The 23,181-nt window shown below is 39.5% G+C and overlaps 1 protein-coding gene across 4 annotated transcripts in view; it reads right to left on the reverse strand.

Annotated features, from left to right (window-relative positions):
* dpy19l3 (dpy-19 like C-mannosyltransferase 3) overlaps window positions 1-23,181 on the reverse strand; it is a 61,834-nt gene that overhangs the window by 35,639 nt on the left and 3,014 nt on the right. For 2 of the 4 annotated variants that reach the window (XM_029498630.1, XM_029498631.1), the window contains 8 exons: window positions 13,170-13,260; window positions 9,158-9,279; window positions 8,471-8,616; window positions 5,886-6,009; window positions 5,561-5,695; window positions 3,298-3,429; window positions 1,676-1,777; window positions 194-267 (listed from right to left, as the gene is read on the reverse strand). In XM_029498630.1, coding sequence (XP_029354490.1) covers window positions 194-267; window positions 1,676-1,777; window positions 3,298-3,429; window positions 5,561-5,695; window positions 5,886-6,009; window positions 8,471-8,616; window positions 9,158-9,279; window positions 13,170-13,260 — 926 coding nt within the window. Of the gene's footprint in view, window positions 1-193; window positions 268-1,675; window positions 1,778-3,297; window positions 3,430-5,560; window positions 5,696-5,885; window positions 6,010-8,470; window positions 8,617-9,157; window positions 9,280-13,169; window positions 13,261-20,139; window positions 20,189-23,181 lie in introns of all 4 variants that reach the window. The other 2 variants (XM_029498633.1, XM_029498632.1) reach the window with 2 other exon arrangements.

Consider the following 23,181-nt stretch of genomic DNA (forward strand, 5'->3'; position numbering starts at 1 on the left):
TACAACACCGGTGCTTAGTGAATAACGCAATCAAGTTGGATCAAGTGGGAAAATGTGCAGACTTTTGTGTAGCCCACTGTGTGGGTACATGTCCTTATGCCATGATATGTTTTTGCATGAGCGTCTTGTGACTGTGTTCAACAGCAGACACATGAATGTGTGTGGACATATGCGCCCGAGTGTGTGTTCATACCTTGTTGCCCCCAAGGCAAACTTTGACTTGATGAACTTAAAGATGTGCTCATCTGATCTGAGCTGTAGGGCTTTCTGTAAACACACAAACAAACACACACACACACACACACACACACACACACAAATGAAGTTATGTTGTTAGGGCTAAAGATCAGGTGTTGAGATGTATGAGTTCAACTCACATAGTAACTACAAGTTTCAGATACATCAGAAGAAGGAGAAGAAAGAAGAAGAGGAGGAGGGAAAGGGAACAGTGGCCAAGCGCAGTGAAATATAGGAAATACAAAGATGGGTTAATGTGACAGTAAGAAGAATGTAGAGAGGAGGAGGGACAATTACTGCTTGTATAACCCTTCACCAATCAGTCAGATTGAGGAAATAAGGTCACACACTCCCCTTTCCGGGATTACAGCATGAAATAATGGGTGGCCATTATGAAATCACCGTGAAGTTGACTTTTAACCATTTGAACAAGTGTCTTCACTTTATCATTTTATCCTATTAGCCCTCCGTGTTAAATTTTGTTATAATGTCACAGTGACCTTTGGCCTTGGATGTAATTAGTTCTCTGAATCAAAGTGAATTTGTGTATGTACTGACTTCAGTGCATATCGGCACACTCTTAAAGCAACCATGGCATGCTGAACGTCAAGCTATAATGAAATAAAACATGTGTAAGAGGAAATTAGTCACAGAAACATGAACTGTTTTTGCACCATGCTCTAAATGTGTTTATTTGTGCTGTAACGTTGGACATTTTAAAATGGGAATTTATTGGGACTGACCATAAGCTGGTCATTTGTCCAAAAAAAAAAAAATCACTCTGTATTGAATTACATGTGAAAATGGCACTGCTTTTTACTTGTATTGTATTAGGGGTCGTGGCTACAGTGTAATTGACAAACTATACTACACAATCAGGAAAGAGGACAGAGCAGCTCAGACCCAGTCCTTAGTCCTCCTCAGCTTCACCTTCTCCTCCACTTATGGTTTCAAAAACCAAAAATGGCAAGAAAAAATTACTAAGTGGAGGTTTGAAAACAGCAGTTCACAAACCACTGGTTGACACTGTATAGATACTGTAGTGTTGGCATTTAGTAGTGGCAAAAATGTTCAGCCCCAAAGGTTGCTGTTTGGTACATGAAGTCAGAGTGACCATGACCTTTGAAAGAAATACAAGAATTTTGTCCCTGATAGTTGTGATAGTTATCACATTTATGACAATGAGGCAGTCATATCAACAAAAGGACTACTTGAAATGCCTTGGGGAAAGAAGCATAAAAAGGAAAATGGAAACACAGCAGACAGGAGATAAGAGAAGATAAGGTAAAAAGAAGCAGGAGAGATGAGAAATTAAAGGAAAGCAGACAAAGGGATAAGGAGAGGAGGCGTCAGGGAGAAAAAGGGAAGGAGGTAAAATGACTGAAACAGGCAAGAAAAAAAAATTTGAAAGGAAAGAAATAAGCAGGGGAAAAAGCACCTTGGCCAGGTAGTTGATGGTGAAAGTGAGCAGGAGAACCATGGCGCTGTGTAGAAGCAGTTTTCTGATGCGGACCAGCAGGCCTCCTGTCTTCAAACCAGTCTGTGCGATCAGACAGTAAACAGACTTTAGTCAGTACATCTGATTTATTCTCAATGCCGTTTGACATTTAAGAATTATATTTGAATCCACACTATTAGATATGTTAATCAAGCTTTTAAACACCAGCACTGCTAACGTTCTATTATCACATGATAAAACACTAACGAGCCGATTAAACCAAAAGATGTTCAAAGTCAAGTTCCAAGAAGTCAAAGTTTGCATACTGAATTCTCCCAGTCATGCGTTCTTCACAAAATATTATGTTAATTCATTTAATACCTTAGCAGAAAACATGCTATTTAAAATGTCCATTTATTACTGTCAAAACATTTAATTACATTTAAAAGCAAAGTGACCATCCCTGCTCCAGTCCATCGCAGGGTCAACATACAGAGACAGACAGAGACCAACAACCACTCAGACCTACAGACAATTTAGAGTGACTAATTAACCTAAACATGATGTCTTTGGACGCTGGGAGGAAACCAGAGTACCCTGAGGAAACCCACTTAACCACGGGAGGACATGCAAACAAAAAAGGCCCAAGGCCCAAGGCCCAGAAAGTGAACCTGCAACCGTCTTATTGTGAGGCAACAGTGCTGACCACTGTGCCGCCATGCTGCCCACTACAGGCAATATGTATTTTACAATTACAAACACACAGAGAGTAGCCAACATTCTCATTTGCCTATTAATGGTTGCTGAAGATATGAGAATATATGTGTTCTGTATGAATCAGAGCATATTGTGACTGTATACATTTTTTTAATTTAGAAGTTAAATATTTCTTTGCCATTTTCTGATTCTCAACATCCCTCCAGCTTTCATTCTGTCACATTAAATGTTTCCGTAATGGTTACTGTGTTAAGATCTGATTAATCCTGATCGCATTCACACCTAAAAGAAATAAGTATCTCAGGCATACAAATTGGAATTACCTCCTGCAAAATCTTACTGCGGCAGGCTTCTTTGCATCAGTGCAGGTTAATCTTCCATCTGTGTTTTGTAAACAACCCACCTCTATTGCCTAGAGCTTACTCTGTAAGACTTTGATTCACTTTCAATGTTATTGAAATGTTAATGTTAATATTGATAGTCCATACTCCTACCTTGCCCAATTTAAAAAAAAATTTTCTTATTCTTGGGACCTTCTACAAGCAAAACACACTATTTTTCCATAGCCACTGAGTTCTAACTCTTCAGCTGGTCTACTCAAAGTGTCTGGCTGTCTATTTGTATTTTTGAAACTCATCACAGCTGTGTTGGGCAGTACCAAGTGCAGAATGGTCTCCCTGAGAAATCATGTCAAGGAGGAACTTGTTTTGGTGCAGTGAAAGATATAAAATGTGTTTACTTAAGGGCTGCATGATCCTACCTGCTGTTTTGAATACCCATATCTTGCTAAAAGATTTTGAAAACTGCCGATCAGATAGAGGAAGTGGAGGAGAATGATGCACGAGACCTGCCACCAATGGCAGGCTTATACCGACGGTCTAGTCACAGACTTTACATACACAAACCTGGCAGTGTCTGATGAAGAGTGCTGCCACGATGAAGCTCAGGACCAGTGATCCCAGTATCATGGAGTTACAGAACTGGAGGAGCCACACGCTTAACAAGCCACTAACTTGAACAAGGTACAGAGTGGTTACCTAGAGGAAAAACACAGAGTGACACAGAGTTAATGTACTGAATAGGATTAGTAGGTGTCATATTATCAGCATCATAAAAGGTGTTATATTTGTTTGATGAGCACGGGAACTTAAGTTATGAATTCATCCTCAATGTCACGTGACTGCAGAAATGAGGACGTGCTGCAGATAATAAACAACTGCTAATGCTAAACTGCAGCTAAAGCTACCTGCAATGTAGCTAACAGTAGCTAGATCCCGTTGTTTGAATAAGGAGGTGTGGAAATAGCATGAATAGAAAAGATCTGTTTGAAATAGCAAGCTAAGCTAATAAGAGTTCATCTTCTGAGTAGCTTCCACTCCACTTTTTTTCATGTAAGCAGGGTAGTCTACCTTCAAACCTTGACACTGAAGCTGATTAACCCTTTTGAGCAGAGTATCACTCAATGATAGGAAAACAATGGATTCTGTCAAATGTTAAACATTGTTCAGAGATGGATGACTTTAAGGCCCTTTTTCCTGGTTTCTTGCAAGTATTGTGTGTTGGTGGTTGTCACTCAACAGGAACCACTGTCATCATGACCTTTGCTTGAATAATGATGATAATACGCACAGTGATTAACACTATTTCCAGAAGGCAAATTGGAGTCAAGAAGTTGCTATCAGAGAGCTGGTCAGCATGCTGGCTTCAGAAAAAGAAGAGATGATAAAGATAATAGTTATAAGCATTGAATGAAGACGATGAAGCTATACCTAACACTGCAGCAATAGCAAAAAAAAAAAAAAACAACCCACATTTTCCAGTTTTTCTATAAGTACGTATAAAATCCTATTTGTCCTGTTTTAAAAAGTAAATGTCTGCAATAGTTACTGTCTTTTTTTTTAAATTGACAATTTCATTTTTAGTTAAACTTTATGTTTTTATCATTGTGACCATCATATATTTAATTCTTCTGTAGTATATGAGTGAGTGTAAATATCACGGAAATGCGTAGCCAAAGACCTCAGCAAATCTAATCTCTACGGTTAGATCTTAGTCGAGGTATGAAAGAGGGCAATGCTTTTTGTAATTTGGATTAACTCATCCTGACTTTATTATGATAGCAGGGTACATCACATCTGTTTTAAGAAAACATGCTACTTCCGACCACTGTTTTGCAGATGATGTCCAGATCTAACTGCCAAGTCCAAAGGCAGGGATTCAATGCAGCCATTACTGGACTGCTCAAAAATTGGATGAGCACTAACTTCTTGAAAACGAGTCCAACACAGAGAATATCCTACTCCAAAGATACGCTTCTTAAACCTTCTCCATTGTTATCATGGGTTCCCTAACTTCTAATATCTGGGTTAGGGTTATCAAGGGTGATCCATGTCTTCATAACTTCCATACTCGATTACTGCAACTCTCTGCATGCTGGTTTGCATCAATCCTCTCTTTGCTGCCTACAACTTTTTCAAAACACCACAGTTTGTCTCCTTACTGGCAAGAAAAAGTGTTAATAACAACAGTCTTGGCTTCTCTCCAACTTCTTTTGATTGTTTTTAAAGCCCTAAATGGACTAGCCCCATTGTATATTTCTGAGCTTCTACATCACCACACCCCAACCAGAGCCTGAAGGTGTTCTGACCAGCTGCTGCTGGTGGGGCCAAAAACTAAAGTCTAGAGGTGACAGGGCTTTCTCGTTGGCTGCCAGTAGGCTCTGGAATAGTCTCCCCCTACATATTAGATCCTCCCAGAGCCCTGAGATGTTTAAATCCTTCATGAAAATTCCCATTTTCTTGTGGCATTTCATCCAGTCTGACCACTCACTATGTTTGTTTTCCATATGTCATTCTCTTTTCTTGTATATATAAATTTTTTTCTTAATATAAAGATTACACTTGATCCACAAACAAGAAAGTTTTATAGTTAATGACCTTTCTCTGAATTTTGAAAGGCAATGGACTGAGTGGCACTATGCATGCAGAACCAAACTACAAACACAATAAAAAAAACATAAGATATTTATTTTTGTTTGTTTGTTAGTTTAGTGCTTGGTCATGTTTTTTTTCATTCAGCGAAATGGGCAAAAATTTTGAGTCTGTTATTAATTTATTCTATATGCTTGAGTGCTTGGAGCTAACATGTTCAGCATTTGGCCCCTTTTACCTGTGTGGTTGTTAAGAAGTCAACACAGTCCAGGGTGTATATGATGAGGGCCTGAACAAGTAGGATGAACTGGTTGAACTGCCAGGTTAGACAAAAGCAGAACGTCATCACATACATCAGCCACACCATCACCTTCTGCGGAGGCAACCACACATACAAAAACACTGGGTTTAGATTTCTGAACTGGATTATGATAGCATATTAACTACTTCCTGTTGCTCAGCTATTCATTGATATCATTCAGCAGATAGCTTGGGTATGTTGAGTCAAGATCCATCTATGTGGCAAAAAAAGGTTGGCAGCTTTAATGAGTGTGCGTGTCTACCTGTTGTAATGAGGTGAGCTGAGGCCTGAGGTAACAGGTGATTGCTGTGACCTGCAGCGCTAGGAAGGGCAAAGACCAGTTCTCTCTGAGGGAAATGGTGAACTCAACACGAGTAGTATCCACCCTGAAAGCAGCGAGTGAGGGAGCGAAGAAAGCATGGAGAAATGGTGGAAATACATTTCAAAATTTGATTACATATAAAAAATTTTAAACTCACATCTATGACAGGGTGAAAACATATTTATCCTTTCATAACTTTCTGTGGTGCAGCATAGTGGTTAGCGCTGTTACTCCACGACAAGAGAGTTGCGGATTTGGTACCAGGCCTGGGGCCTTTCTGTGTGAAGTTTGCATGCCCTTCACATGTTTGCGTGGGTTTCCTCCCACGGTACCAAGACGTCATGTGACATTTCATTGGTGACTCTAAATTGCCCGTAGGTCTGAGTGTGAGTGTGAGTGGTTGTTTGTCTTGGTATGTTGGCCCTGGTCCATGGTGTACCCCGCCCTCGCCCAATATGACCTGGGATTGACTCCAGCACCCCGGAAATGGATAAGTGGTAGAAGATGAATGAAGGAACTGCCTGGGGTTTCTGATGTTGCAAAATAACCAGAAGAACCTACTAATGTGAAATAGCAGTAAGAAAACACAATGATGTAATTTAGCTCAACAAAAGTTCTTCGTAAAATACAAAGTTCAATTGAGTTTCAAGAGAAACACTAATAAGCTTCAAACCTGGCCTCCTTCTCCTTGATCACTGGCTCTTTGTGTAACTTTTCTGAGGTTACGAAACCCCTCCAGTTAACTGTTTACATGGGTCAGTGCCTGTCTATCGATCCAGAAGGCTTTCTGGACTTATTTTATCTTCTGGCACACTTCCAAAAACAACTCACATTAAACACAAATACAAATCTCTTCATGCCCACTACATATCCAGTGCAGCTTTTTTGGAAAAAAATGCTTTTCTTTTTTTGGCTTGATTCAATCATTCGGACTGACTGGATTAGAAAGGGGCAAAAAAAAACAAAACTAAACAAAACAAAACATGTAGCTACGTAACTGAGGGCATTTACCACATAATCATCTAGGCCGTCACAGTAAGAGATGGGCAGCATACACCAGGTACATTTTGGTTCTCTGTGAATTTCCCTCCAAGTATTTCTGATTCTGATTCCCATTCTGTTCACATGATGGTGCTTGGCTTGATTTGGCACATTACTTGATTTTCATCATCAAGTGGGGATGTGCTTTTTAGGTTATTTTCTTTTCCACTTAACCATGTGGGCAGAAAAAGTCCTTATTAAAAACACATTTTCTAAAACATTCACATCTGACATAAAAAAGGCATGTATTAAAGTTGAACCATTCCCAGAATTCCACTGCTAAAGTGATTCATTAAACTGATTAATTTTCTTTGGGAATAATTAAATTTGACCTCATTCCTCCTGTTCGCAGTATAAAGTGACACAGACAGTATTACATATATTACATTTGGTAGCACGAGACAGTAACTTTTAACCAGCTTTATATGGCCAGGGATTTACAACGGGGACAAAAAGAGGATGAAAAACTGATTATCTAAAACTAATTATCACATTCAACAGTTAAACTGAGCTATTTCATGAATACAAATGAAAAATTGCCTTTTTTTTTTTTTTTTAAGAATTTAATTAAAAAAATTAAGATTTCATACAATCTTGATTCACTACACGTAGATTATAGGCTACAGCTCCTAAAAATCAAAAATCCAGTATCTCAAATATTGTAATATTCCAATCAAAAAGTTCTGAATAGCATGTTCATTCATGCTTTCAATTCTAGGTTGGGGCACAAATGAAATGTATTGTGATGTTCAGCATGTGGTTCTGCTGAGACCTTACATAGGCCCAGTTTTGTTAGATGGCGCCCCTCAGCTGTCTGTATTGTTGTGTCTGGTGTTTCTCATCTTCCTCTTGACAACACCTTGAAGGACCCTGTGCTGCAGAGTAACTGTCAGGTTTTTTTCTGATCAAGTTAAGTCTTACGCCACTATCTCAGCTCTGACTCAAGCTTCCGTCCACTCCTCCGGAAGCTCCTGCAGCTTTTCTTACCACAATTGATTATGCTTGGATTCAACATTCTGCCAACAGCCGGACCTTTCAGCCATGACTTTCTGTAGCATACCCTCCCAGTGGAGGGCGTCCGTGATTGTTTTCTGGGCAAATGTCAGATTAGCAATCGTTCCCCTGATTTTGGTCACATGCACTTAGTTAGACCAGGGCATAACCAGTATTTATATTGTATGAATGGTAATTTAATGGAAATCAAAATTATACTGGATTTTTTAATTATGAGCTATCAGCTGTAATTATCAAACTATTCCACTTTATATGTAATGGCTCTAGAATGCATTAAGTTTTGACTTTATTTCACAATATTCACATTTTTGGGATGCACCTGTATATTTTAAAGTGAAGATGATTCACCTGCGTGCCATCAAAAGATAAGGATCAAAAAACCCTTTATCTTAATGCTGATGTGTAACTTTGCCCAACATTTTCAGAATCAAGCACTCTCATTCGCATAGGATGAACACACATTTACCCACCTGTTGAGGATGTACCAAACCCCAGTGAGTGCTCCAGCTAGCCAAGAACCCGACAGGAGCCACGCTGTGAGGTACAAAGCAATCACATACACCGCTTGGAGCGTGAACACAGTGTAGATGTAGAAGTACACTGGCTCCAGGTATGACTGTCTCACACACACACACACACACACACACACACACAGAGACAAAAACCAGTGGTTCATTAGAGCCTGCAAATGAACACACAGACAGTTCAGTGCAGTGGCAGCGACGGAGAGACGGGCACTTAGGACCACTGTGGCATTTTCAAAGTTGGGTATGAGGCTTCACTTTATGACATTCTTGTCACAGAGTGAAATCACTGAAAAAAACTAAGTAGCCGTTTCTTTGTTAATTTATATGCCAGTGTGGAAACCTTTTCTTTTCCTCTAGCGTGACAGTCATAAGTGCACCACTCCACGTCAGCTGAAAGACCAAAATGCCAAAGCGCCTCAAATGCCTGACAGTCTCAGAAGATGACATAATTCATAGCAACTTGGGCATTAATATTAACAATCAAAAGAATAGGGAAGAAGAAGAGCATGATACTATTTTTAGATTATTCAAGCAAGAAAGACTCAAAAAGCTGTAATAATGGCAGCCATTACTCTAATCTTGTATGCTTTTCAAACTTAATGTAAAACAATGACAGCTGGGTGATGTTACCTGTATGGGCAACAATTTGTAAAGAACACTGAGAAAGACTTCCTGGTAGATATTCATTCGCTGCAGGAGATTGATGGTCCTCTTGGATTCTGTCAAGTTGTCATGGATCAAATCTGACAGCCCTTGGAACACATGAACACACACAAACACACACACACCATGAATATACACAAACTTCCAAATGCTACCGTGATAAACTGATAACAATTATTATTGGTTTCTGACAACCAGTTAGGAAAGGCTATGATTGTCTCTCCTGTGGTGCCATTAAAGAACATTAACACTGTTTGAAATGTCTCTCAAGAACTAAACCCACAGATTGTTCAGCTTAAATTTAATTCCTTAATTTCTGAAAGCAAAATTAATGTCTGAGCCCAGGGCTCCACTAGTCCAAGTTGCAGGAAATCTGTTCCCAATCTCCCCTCGCAAACAGACCTGTGATCACCTGGATATAAAATATAAGCATGTCATCATTTTGTCCTAAATTGAGTCATATAATGCATTTTAATTTACACCAAAAATGGGTTTCATGAGGCGACAGTTACCTTGACCTTTGCCTTTTGACTGTGGAAAACCTCATCTGTTAATTCTTGATTCTAAAAGGATGCAACCACAAAATTTTGAAGTGTTGCCTTGAAGACTTCTGAGGTATTGCTTTCACTTAGCAAAATAACATGTTTTTCAAGATCACTGTGACTTTGCCCCCCAAAATCTAACCTCAGGTTTTGATGAGATGTTGCGTTCATGACAATGGAATAGATGGCTCCAGACAGCTTGGCTATAACCACCACAGCATCATAAATCATTACATTTTTCTGCAAGTTATAAATATATGTATGTTGGTCTGTTGATGATTATGAACCAACAGTTCCTGTAAAGAAATGGATAACTCTTTATATGAACACACAAATTAAGTTTGGATTTCATGGTTTGCAACTTTAGTGACTCTGTGGAGAAAAAAAAAAAAAGGCCTGATAAAAAGCTACAGTTTAGGAGCTGGAACTAGATTATCCTCCTCACGTGTTTGTGAGGACAACAACAAAGCTGACAGACAGGTACAAACTGGCACAAACTCATCTGCAAGTAAGCTGCTGTGGATCTGTGTTGACAACTTTAAAGTATATAATCATATATAATGTGTTCCTGCAGCTACAAACTGGCCAAAAATCTGTTTGGATTTGAAGGATAAATCAGAATCATTATGATTTGGGTCATGTTTTTTTGTGAATATTTTTCTCCAAAAAAGATTATTGTTAAAATTTGAACATGTGGCAGCACTCCACTGACACAACACAGAACATTATCTGAGGTATCAGAGGACAGACATTTTGTCTTAAAGGTAATTTTTAATCTATCTGTCTATAATCTATATCCTATATCCACACAGGGCTGCAGGACGGATGAAGCCAATCCAGCTGACAATCCAACCTGGAGAGGTAGCCAGTATATGACAGGGCACATACATAAACACTGAGACACACAGTCCACACTGAGAGAACATACAAACACTCCACAGGTTAGAACCCAAAACCTTTTTACTGTACAATTACAGCACTAACCACTGTAACTCCATGCCAGCCTCAGATTATTTTACCACGATAAATTGAAAGTCAACACACCTGAATTATTGATAACAGTCCCTCATTGCTCAGGAAAAATATTCAAACCGCACAAAGCAGATCAGTGAAAGACAGTGTGTTAAACTGTGATGCTTCACATGTATTGTCTCTTCCAAATCAAACTGCCACCTTAAGTTAAATTCGTGCTTTCTTCAAATCCAATCGGAGTTTCCCATGCTTCTTATCCTGCTTCACAATGGTGCCATTACAAATAAATATAATGGGAAAAAAACTACAAAAATAAACATAAGTCTCAATAAAGAACAATTATTATTTTGTTCTTTTAAAGGCAACATTAGCATGCCATGGTTTCGTACATTAGCTTGTATTAGATGTATGTGTGCCATCGAAGGCATTCCATACATTCAACGCCAACAAACCCTGGTTCACCCCAAAACTCAAACACCTTTGTCGAGCCAAGAGGGTGCCTTCAGGAGTGGGGACAAACAGACAAGCCAGGAACATGCTGTCAAACGAAATCAGAGTGGCCTTAAGGCTCCATTCTGAAAAGCTGAGGAACAAGTTTTCAGCCAATTACCCGGTGACAGTGTGGAGAGACCTACAGAGATCACCGGCCATGGGAGACACCCTGCCCCACTCCTGAACCCAACCAAGCCCTGGCTGATGGCCTCAACATCTTCTACTGCAGATTTGAGGACTTCACACCCATCCCCCACCACTCTGCAGTCTGTCTTCCTGCCCCCACTCCCCGAAAACCCATCAACGCTGATATTTCTTATTTTTTTATACAAAGAATTCCTTGTATGTGTTCATGCACTTGGCGAAGAAAGCTGATTCTGAAAAAGCCTAGTGGTAACACAGTAATGTAATTATTCCAAATTGAGCAGTGTGTGTAGTATTATTACATGCATTTCATTTAACACAAACTAAATGTGCCACCGAAGATGCATCAGAGAGCTGAGTTTCTGTTGCAGGCTGGGATATGTCAGCCTGATCCCTGCTATGTTCTTGGTCCATATAAGACCTTAAAAATCAGCACTGTTTTCCATAAGCAAAACACACATTGCCCCACACATACGCAATTCAATCACTTACTTTTGAGGTGTCAATTTTGCTTTATCCCCTTTCTCTTCCATCACACATATCATAGCTTTTATCCTTCCCATCTGTCAATAATACGTTTCCTCTCATCCCTCTATCCTACTTTTTTCTCCATTCTATCTCTTTTCTTCACATCAATCTTTCATTTTCTTTCCTCTATTATGTCCTCACACCGTCCCTTTCTGCACATCTCTGTCCCATAAGTGCAGAGTGAAATTCAGGGAATACAGCCAATTCTTCAACCGAATGCCCCACAGCTCAGTTACTTGCCTGGTGGAAAATTAGGCTTGTTTCCAACCAGGAATTTTAAATCATAATGGGAACAAAATAATTAAACTCATTTCTGCAGGTAAATTGACTGAATAGGTAGAGACAACCATCTGGTGCCTTGATCCAGATTTTTATTTTTATTTATTTTTTTATTTTTTTAAAGGTCAATTCTCAAGATTGAGGTATGTTCATTGCTGTGGTAGTTACACAAATTGTTTCATTTGACCCCAATTGATTGCTTGATAAGCCCTGCCTGCCATAGTTACTAGCACTATGCCATTTGAATTGCATTTTTTCTACAGCACAAATATATTGTTTTAACAACAGTCTTTGTTTTAAAGCAAAGATAGGTGACAGCAGACCTTTTATTTGTACCTGCTCCCTCCATTTTGCCAGCTAGCTGCCTAGTTACAGCAGCTATTTGTAAGTTCTGCTTTACGTAATATCCAACACTAGCAATGACAGCTGTTTAGAGTTGAGAGGAAATGTTGTGAATTCAGCATCTAACTTGATTCCTTTACTCGCGAACAGTTATCACCTCAAAATACCTGCAATGTTAAGGCTATCATGTCTTCAGCATCCTAACGAGCAAATCTGTTTTGTTACTTCTGGATACTTTGGAGACTCTGAGACTTTATGCTAATGCTAGTTGATTTTTAACTGCATAATGCAGACAGTTTCATATGAAAATCCAGTATAGAAATAATTATAACTTCATATCTGCCTGCCCTACAAGATGGCTTTCTCATCAGCTGACAATCCATGTAGATAGCCTTGTGATTGTGATAGTATACATGCTATAAAAGGACAATCTTAAAGTGTTTGAGAGGCATAATGCTTTCTGGGATTTAAACCTCTGGAAAATTGCTCAAGAGCAGCTAACGTTGGCCTAAACTCTGACAGCATCTATTCCATACAATACACACACTTGAACGGCACTTGTCCTGTTACCTGACAATATGTTTTAAGTTCATGTTATGTGTCTTGAAATTTTAATTAATCTAGTAATATTTCAGGATTTATGACTGAAGGGAGGAAATAACTGTAAACATAATGTATACCTTCCTGTATTGATGGGGCCTGCAACATTTGCTTGTAGTATGAGTAGTACAGTCCACATTCTGTCCGAAAGGAAATCTCCCGTTCCACTTCCTGAAAGTAAAAAGGGAAATGTGGTTACATGGAATTTCTTTTAATCCTATTTCAAAATGGAAAATGGGTATCCTGGCAAGATATGGCAGAAACATGGGAGATATAAGAAATGCAGCTAATGTACTCATAATCCTCAACAGTAACTATAAGACACAAAACTGTGTGAGTGTGTTTGTGTCTTCCCAAGAGATATCTTGCTCGCAATGGAAGACTACTGCTCCACTGGGTGCTAAAAAGAGATAGTGGACAACAAGCTGTAGAGTATCCCTCTGAAACTCAGTTTCTTGATAGTTTTTATAGCTGTAATTGGATAAAAATAAATTCTTTGAAAGTGGATATGGATTTCTTTGGTATTTCTATTATGTGTTTTAACTAAATATGAAATTGTTTATCCAGAGAACAGGCTGAAACCATTAACTGATTGAAAGATGGAAAACTTACATTTTTTTTTTTGTCTTGAGGAACACAATGGAGAACACTCATTTTGATTATACAGCAATATCAGTCAATGGTTGTGTACATGTACATTTAAAATCTATTTGTTATCTGTTATTAGGCAGTGAACACTCTCCTCTTGATGCACAAATGCATGAAGAAATTAAAATTCTCAATGGAAAAAAATGACTGAGTGACAATACAATGTTAGTGGCAGTTTCACCAACAGAACACCTCCATAGCAATTTCTAACATAAAGTAAGTGAGAACCTGGGTGGCTAACATTTAAAATTGAGGAATAAATGTATTGATTAGGTATTATTTTATAGTTATCTTGGGCTACCTCTTAGGTGACATCCAGACACCCAAAACTGGGGTGAGTATTTACAGACGTGCTTAACTTGTTGCACCTATCAGGGTTAGAAAACGTGAAGCGTGACACCTTTTTTCAGATTTTATAGTATTACTATTTCAAAATCATCAATTCAGTACTGTGGTGGATTTCAGAGCTGTAATTTGATTTATTCGATTTACTGCTATCTGCACCTTTGGTAGGAATGTGGCAACCTTTGTACTTCATATTCCTGTCAAAGTTTTTGATTTAGTGGCATTTAGGTCGCCAATTTATAACTCTTTCAATTTAAACTTGTAGCAGGAGTTCATCGAGATGAAAGAAATTGTAAAATTATGACACAAAAACCATCAATATGAAGACTAAGTTTAGGCCCTTCCCACTAGATATGAAAGATGACACCTGTGCAGCGCAGTCCCTGTCAGTCTGCTGCTTTGTTCCAATAGATGTAAGAGGAAGGAGCTCATAACCTGAGCACCAGGCAGCTGCCTGAACCAAGAGCCAAACTCTGTGTCTGCATTAATGGGAACCGCCAGACAGGCTGGAGCTCGGGATTTCTTTCATATCTACAGGAAGGCCAGAAAACAAGATAATTTAAATGCAAGGTAAAAAAATGCTACAACTGCAGTAAAAACTGTGGGGTTTCACTGACAGAAATGAGCTTTAACCCTGATGGTGTTTTTTACATTTAAAGACAGCCCTAAATTAACTATTTTTCAAAGAGGTAGGAAAACAGAGCAGGCATTTAGCGAAGTAGGGGGAGATGATGCATCACTCTCTACACTCTCAGTGGGGGGGGGGCATGCACAATATTGTGCAGAAACACCGTGGACACACTGCCCCTACACAAAACTTTGTGACACAATGTACATGAGCACAGACAGATATAATGTTGTACATTTGCAAAATCTTTAAAACATGACTGTCATCACTGGACAGTAACTACAGTGACAGCAGTTCCTTGTGCTGTCTGCGATAGCATACTCAAGCAAAATGTGTAAATGCAACAGCAGCAGATGTCACAGTAGTTTGGGTCAGCTTAGCTAGCATTAGTCTCAAAGCCAGGCACCCTGCTGCTAGTGGGACCTTAGTTTATGCCTTACCTATTGGTGTTACTCCTGCTGTGTGCCAAACAACATCCCTCTTCTAACTGAACACACAAAGCACTTTACAATTTACTAATCATTCATCCTTCACACATTTAAATTCTATATATGCACAATAAAAATTATCTGGCTTTTGGGATAAGTTTGGGGTTTGGTGTGTTGCTCAAGGACACACTGACATGTGAAAAGGATAAAAACTAATTTGGTGTTCAAATCACCAACACTGCAATTACTCAACAACTCAAATCACGAGTCACGGGCAATTGACATTTCAATGATGAGACATGCGACAGGGGCCTTGTGTGTGATGTGCTTTGTTAACTCAAAAGTTCAAATAAAAAGGTGTCATGAATACAAGACCTCATACCGTAAGTTGAGAGAACCACAGCAGATTCTCGTGTATGGCATCAACACACCAGGCCTGAGCCAGAGCAAGCAATCCAGCCAGGAGCAGCCCTGCAGCCATGGAAACGGGTCGTTGCCAGGACCACCGGGATGGAATGACTGACCCGTTACAAGTACCAGATTTTCCAACAGGACAAGCGTTCCCTCTGCCTTCACGTTGTGCGGCATTTGATTGTGCTGTCCTCAGCACTAAGCGACTGCTATCATCACACCAAAGGTCCGAGTTATTTGCAAGCTCATTCAACTTAACTCTCTTGCGAAGTTCCATTGCCGACAAGATAGAGATTATAAATAAATTCTTGGATCCTTTGACAAACTGAATCCAGGTAGATAAACAACATGCTCTCAGGTTGAGCTGTAGAACTGATCCAAATCCATTACAGTAATAAATGTAATGTGGTATGTTTTTCTTTTCTTGAAGTCAATCCAAATAAATTGGATTTTTAATCGTTTGGAGTTCCTTGCCAAAGGAAATATGTGAAAGCTTTCTCCAAGGAAATGAGCAGCTAGTTTCTTTCCCAATCCTTCTTTTGAGTTTGCCGGAGGAAAACAAGTCTTGGCTTTTCACCAAGAACTTTGATAAGATGGCTAATCCTCAATTTAATTTACAGTCAAAGAGAATAAGCCAAGTTAACAAGTTCTCACATTACCCATTACACCGAAAGCTAGTTCCATTCCCTTTTTACGGGTCTCTAAATATCTCCAGTCGCCCTGATGTGATGCTTAAAAAATCCAAGGGTTGGTCCGAAGCTGGCCTTTATTTCTTCCAGAGCCTAAACATGGACGACTTCTGACACCCCTGTATTCCAGCTGGGACTTCAAAGCAAAAGGCAACAAGTGCGTCTGAAGACCAAAACAGGCTGAGCTACAATGCGACTGCAGACAAGAGGATAGGCTTTAGATAACTGTAGCAGCTAGGGGGAGGGAAAGGAAAAGTTGACTGCTGGTGACCTCTTGTCTATAAAAACACACATGCACCAAGGGAAAGAATAAGATGGATGGGGGTGGAAGTAAGGGGAACATGTTGGAACATCATTCGGAAAATGTGCTGAACATTTGTCAGAGGGTATGTGGATCTGGAACCAGATTCAACCCGAGAGCACATGTCTGAAATAAACTGCTTCGGCGCTGGACATGACTTCACACCTGATGAATTCAACTGAGCAGATTAGGCCAGCAGCCTGGTTTAAACTAAATGCGTTAGAGGGGTGATAAGCTTTGTAGAGAGTGTGTATAAAAAAGGGACAGCCTGGGAACAAGAGGACTCCATAACAAAGCCTTTAAATCTCAGACTAACACTGATACCATATTCAACAGAACTGGGTGAGAAAACCACATAACAAATTCAAAAATCCAAAATTGCTGTTCCAGTCTGTGACTGTGTGCAGAAAATACACAACAAAACAAAAGGTTAAATGCTGATTTAACTTCAGAGTTAAAGCTACCTTTTCGTTGAAATGCAGAATCCACAACATACTTCCAACAGAAAAAAAAATAAGAGGGCGAACAGGAGCAGATGCACTAAAATGCCAATTATATATATATCAAAGTGAGGGAGCTAAAAATGAAGAACTCCCTCTAATACAAGCTGCCTCAGAAGAGCTCTTTTTCCTTCAGCAGCTGAGGTAAACAATAAACCCAGGCACTAACTGAATAATTGAAACAGGTTGTGGATGCCCTGTAAATGCCCTGTGATGATTTCATAAGCACCCAATTAACAGCCAACATTTGGCCAACTGATGGTATAAACACATACTCACATATTCTCATGCAGTCAGGTCTGGACTACAGACTGTTCATCTTGAAATTATGCATTTTCTTTTTAACAGCAGATTTAGGAGGGACATCAAAACTCATTAATTGTTTTCCAGCATGTCTCCTCGTTCTTTCCATCCTGCCTGACCAAGAGTCACTTTAGAGAGTCTGTGTGCGTTGTGAGTGAGACAGTGAGACACAAAGAGAAAGACAGTGGCTCTCTAAGGGGAGGAAATTAAGGAAATGAAATCCATGATTTCAGTGCCTGAGGAAGAAACAACAATTTCAAGCATTAGGTGTTATCAACACAAGTATCTGAATACTGTGTTGTTGGCAGAGGTGGACAGAATACACAACTTCACCAGAGTAAAAGTACAGATACTCCTTGTCAAATATTACCCCAATACAAGTAAAAGTGCTTCATCAAAAATATTACTCAAGTAAAAGTCCAAAAGTATGTTTAAAAAATTACTTAACTAAAAGTATATTAAAAATCCCTCAGGAAATACAGGAAAGGAAAGTAACTTTATTGTCATTATACAATACACTGATGTGATTCTGCTACAGACATGTTAAAAAATACCTTCAGTTAAAGAGGCCCTAAAGAACCGGTCTGTGGGGGGTCCGGTCTCTGCTGGTTGTGCTGTGTGTTACCTCCTGTTGATGTCTCTCCTATTCACCTTCATTAATAGACTGTCCTGTGTGCTCCATGTCTACTTCCTCCTCTGCCTCATTTTATTGTAGTACTTCTTGTCATAGATTCAGGATGACGGCAAAAATGGAGGTGAGAATTAGTGAGTTAGCGTCGTGGCTCAGCACTTTAGCTAGCTCAGCTTATGCTAGTGTAGCTAGCTATGAAGCTAAGTCTCATTTCACCTTAGCTTGGCCCGTTGACGCTGGTAACCATGGTAACTAGCAGTCTGGGCTAAGAAGAGAGGTGGAGTAATTGAACACATGGAGCGGCTTTATTTAACATCACAACACAGGACTTTTATGAGTTTCATCACACCGACTATGAAGCTTACAGCGGCTACAGCTGGCGTTATTTCTCACACCACTGGAGAGAGGGACAAACACGCTTCTCTGCAAGCATACACACAACACAACATGGCTACCTGCTACGTGTGTGCGTTAGAAAAACAATTACAATTAAAAACAATGAATGAGTAATGTTAGATTAGCACAAAAGTAGCGAGTAACAAGAGCATCAATACAAATGCAGTGGAGTAGGAAGTACAATATTTGTCCTTCAAATGCAGTGAAGTAAAAGTATCCCCCAAAAAGAATACTTCAGTAAAGTACAGATACTCAAAAACCGTACGTAAGTGCAGTACTCAAGTGAATTTACTTCATTGCGGTCCACCCCTGGTTGTTGGAAGAGCACCATATTATCAGCTGGACAATGTAGCACGTGGATTTTGGGATTTAGAGCATGCCTACGTTAGGCCAGCTAAACGTAAAAATCTACCTATTTTTCCTCTTTCTTTTGGCCCACTGTCCCCAAGACCTCAGAAATCTGCGCTTTTAAAAACCATCTAAAGACGGCTAATTCTAAAGAAAGTGGTGTCGAGCAGCAATATATGCAACTTTTAACAAAGCCCAAAATGCCTGCCTAGTGATTTCATTAAACTGGTTTAATATTAAAGTGCTATGATCGACATCTGGGGGTAGCAGCACATTAATTACTGCTTGTCATGTTGAGAGTTAGTAACCACAGGCAGATCAAATTACTACTTTATGCTAATTTAGTTGTCTGATAATGGAGATGGAAATTTATGTAAATGGTAACAACTAAATGATGAGTTCCCCTGTATTCAAACACATCAATAATTACAAAGAGCAAGGAGAACTGAACAGAAATTTAAGCAGGGGCGTTCAGAGTGCAAACAGCCCTGCAAAAAAAAGAAAGTAAGAAAGAAAGAAAGAAAGACACTTGCATACAATGAGCTGTGTCGATGAGGATATTGTTGTTTCAGGCACCAGTGAGATGATGAACTGAATTCAAGAATGGGTTGCCCACATATTGTCCAGCAAAAATGCCACTCTTCAGCTCAGTGAGAGCAAATTTCCACAGGAAGAAAAATCTGGACTATTGCATATTGCAGGTTAAATATATGAACTAGGACAATAAAGTACATAATAAAGCCTGATGCTGAATGTTCAGCAGATTTTTAAAACTCAAAATTTCCCCAGCACAACTGGAGCCTGCTAAAAAAAATTAACCTGCAATATGACCTTTCAAGTGTTTTTCACATTTACTTAAGTTTTAAACATTTATCTATGCTTAGACGGAATTGTTGCAACTGTTGCAACTGCATAAAAGCAATATCACATCTTGCTTAAGTAACAAAAATAAAGGTGTGTTTTTATAAATAGTGCAGTTAAACACGCTGCCTTTTAAATTATAAGGAAAGTGCTTTTTCAAATTCGTGTTGACCACAACTGCTACTAGAAGCTAGCAATAAAAAGTCATGTCAGGGACATAATTTGGGGGGTAAAGATATGTTCCCTGCACTTTTCAAAAGGCAGGTTTTGTCCAAAAACCATGTTACGCTATATTAAATGGAAACAGGTCACATAAAACTGAAATGGGCTGCTAAAACTGAAGCCTGTTTCCCTTTAGACCGCCCACAAGCACCCACCCCACAAGCCAGTTGTGTCCAACCTCACCTCTGAAATCAAAATTTCGTCCCTCACTCATGTCAAGCTTGGTCTCCCGGGCATTCGGTAAAAACCAAAATGAGCCCAAATCTTTGGCTGCAACAAGGACGGGGCCGATTGAATTGCTCTTCATTATTGTAGTTTCCTACTTCTTTTGGTGCTTACCGCGCATGCCTATGTCCCAGAACGGGCTGCGTGGTGATGTCAGCAGGTCCTGCATAAATAATAGAGGCAGACAGTCATCAGATTTGTTTCATTTATTTATTTATTTATTTTATCAATTCTGAATCATAGTAAATAAGAATCGCGATTCTCGATTTTTTGGCACATCCCTAGTGGGCACCTCAGCTGCGTCAGTGCACTGGCCTTATTGAGGGAGCCATGCTGATATTAGTTTGCACAATGTTGTTCAACCAGGTTGGAAATTTAAACCTGCAATGTATGACTGTAATTAGAGGCAAGGCATTGCTCGTGCTAGGGACACTTATTACCATTTAACAGGGGACTACAGACATGCATTTGTTGTCTTGGAAGATCTGGGTGAGGTGTGTGTGAAAGTTGGGCTGTCAGCTTGAGAAAATTCCAAACGTTGTCAGACATAGCTCGCTAAAATCAACAGCATGCGAGGTGCACCTAGGCAAAATGAAGCTCCTTTGTGCTTCCTTCAAGTGATAGTTTGTTTCATTTGACAGCAAACAGCAAATTACTGGAGCTCCATTACAGGAGTGTCAGTAATGTGTCTAAGTGATTAACTGCTGTGGTCAGCAGAACAGACGCTTTTAAAATATTCCCACCCAAGCAATCCAATTATTGTTTAAATGGGTGGTTCATTTCAAATGAGCAGCTTCAGAGCATTATCTTGCTATCAAAATATTCTCCTCATGTGCTACAAATTTTTCGACAACTGAATTTTGGTATTCAAGATTCAACTTTATTGTCATTCACCAAAAAGCAACTATTTAATGGACAAAATTTAATTCCTCACGAGTACAACCAATCAAGAGGTGCTGGCAGTAGATTGTCCTTGGTGTTTTCATAGCAATATACAGTACCAGTCAAAGGTTAGGACATTTTTATATTCAAATGAATAGGAAAGTCTGGGCGAATATCAACATTTTATTACTGCATACTACATTGAAAATAATGTGCTCATGTGCTCAACTCATCACTCAGCTGCTGTACCAACGTTCCTGCTGCTGATCTGAACCTGTTACGCATGGTGACTTCACAAAACCAGAACTTGCAACATAGACTGGAGCGCTGATACAGCCTTAAACCCAGATTCTATCAAATTACCATCAAGGGGGAGAGATTTTATAGTTATATAAATTTATATATAAAATTTACTTTCTTATTACTTGACTAGTTAGCTCAGTAAATCAGTTCAGCTTCTCAAGTTTCAAATTGGCAACTCACAAACCAGTGAGTATCGTCATGGAGGATTGACTCTCTGTCCCTAACCCTCCTCACAAGGTACTGGCTGTCAAGCACATATTTGCTGTTTGCTGACCAAAAGGGGATTGTAAGAGATTTAGGGTTTTCCTATTGCATGAGCTTTTCAGTGCTAAGGAAGATCTTCACTTAAGTCAGCTGAATGTGCTGCTTTCTCATGAAAGGCATGTTCAGGTTCAGCCAGTTCTGTGTGAGTGTAGCCTTTGACAGAGGTTGGGTGTTTGATAGCATTAACAGAAGAAAACACCATGCACACACACACACACACACACGCACATAAACGCGAAAAGTGCAGTGATGTCACCCGGGAGCCGTCTTGTGTGGGACCATTTTGGGGAAATGTTCACCAGCTAAGTGACCTGCATTTATTATAAATGAAACTGTCTGTCTGGTTTATTCCTTCACCTGCACATACTCTCACACACACACAAGCAGAAACACCTCAGCACAGGACCGCATCTGTGTCAATTAATTGGATGTGCTGCTTTGTCCCTGTGACGAAAACTCACAAATTACTCTGCACAGATTGTCTCGATGTGGGTCAAGACATGCTATGCATTTGCATGAGGAACAGATGAAGCACCAGGCTTGCACAGCAAATTACCACCGACAGATGAGACTTATTCTGAGTTTCAAGGGCCTGCCTACCTGCTCATTTTTGCTTTGTGTGACTGTTCACTGTCTTCTGCAGATTGGACTCAAGTACATTTACTGCACATTAAACCCAAGCTTTCCAGCAATGGACAAATTGTTTAGACGAAGCATTATAAATTTGAAGAACTTGTAATTTATACACTCAAGCTTAATGTCCGGCATAAAGTGACTTGATAATTTAAGAGAGAATGTGCTATGGTTAAAAGGTATAACCTATGGTAGATTCATACTAGCCAACCTTAAATACAATTGTAGATACACGATCTAACAAACACTTGCAGCAATTGGTAAAATAGAAAAAAAGAGAAGGAAATTGAATAACACCATGTATGGCTTCACTTATCAGCTCTAGGGAGTCAATGAACCACTGTTCTTTGGCTCTACAAAACCTGCAAATGTGACTGACAACTTTTAACCGTGTAGTCACTGTCAGCGCTTCCATTGCACTATGCATTTAGCATTTTAACCAGAGCTACAGTTCAAACCTTTGTCTTTCTGCATCAATGCAGAAGAGCAATTTGCTTAATGCTTAAAGCTTAACATGTCATTTTTAGCTCTCTACTGCAACACAAACACTGGAATATCTCAATGGAGTCCAATCAATCAACATAACAGTTTATGAGTATCATTTATGAGTAGCATATTTCGTTGTCCAGCAAAATAATTTCAAAAAATTTTTCATCTGTCCACGGTTGGATGTGGTCTCATCTTTTGGATCACATCATCATATGCAAATTATATAACAAAAAGACTGCAACAACTCACACCGAAATGACCTGCATTCCTTCCCTCAGTTGATTCCAACATCTAACAAAACACACAACTATTACTGCACTTTGAAATAAGGCAATAACAGCACAGAAACCAGAGCCCTTTTCTATTTACATCGGTTCTGACTACAACTCTAAGATTGGTTCTGCCATATCATTCAGCTCCAAATCTGCTCTGTGCATCTCAGTTTGAACCAGGGTCCTGCTGAAGCTCTGCGAGAGGGATTTAAAGATGACATCATATCTGGCAGGGCAAAATGTTCTGCTGCTGTACAGAACAGACTAGAAAAAGGACTGCGCAACAACCAGTTGCCCCGGCGTTTCACAACTT

This window comes from Echeneis naucrates, chromosome 3 (assembly GCF_900963305.1).
Source record: "Echeneis naucrates chromosome 3, fEcheNa1.1, whole genome shotgun sequence".
Lineage (NCBI taxonomy): Eukaryota > Metazoa > Chordata > Actinopteri > Carangiformes > Echeneidae > Echeneis > Echeneis naucrates.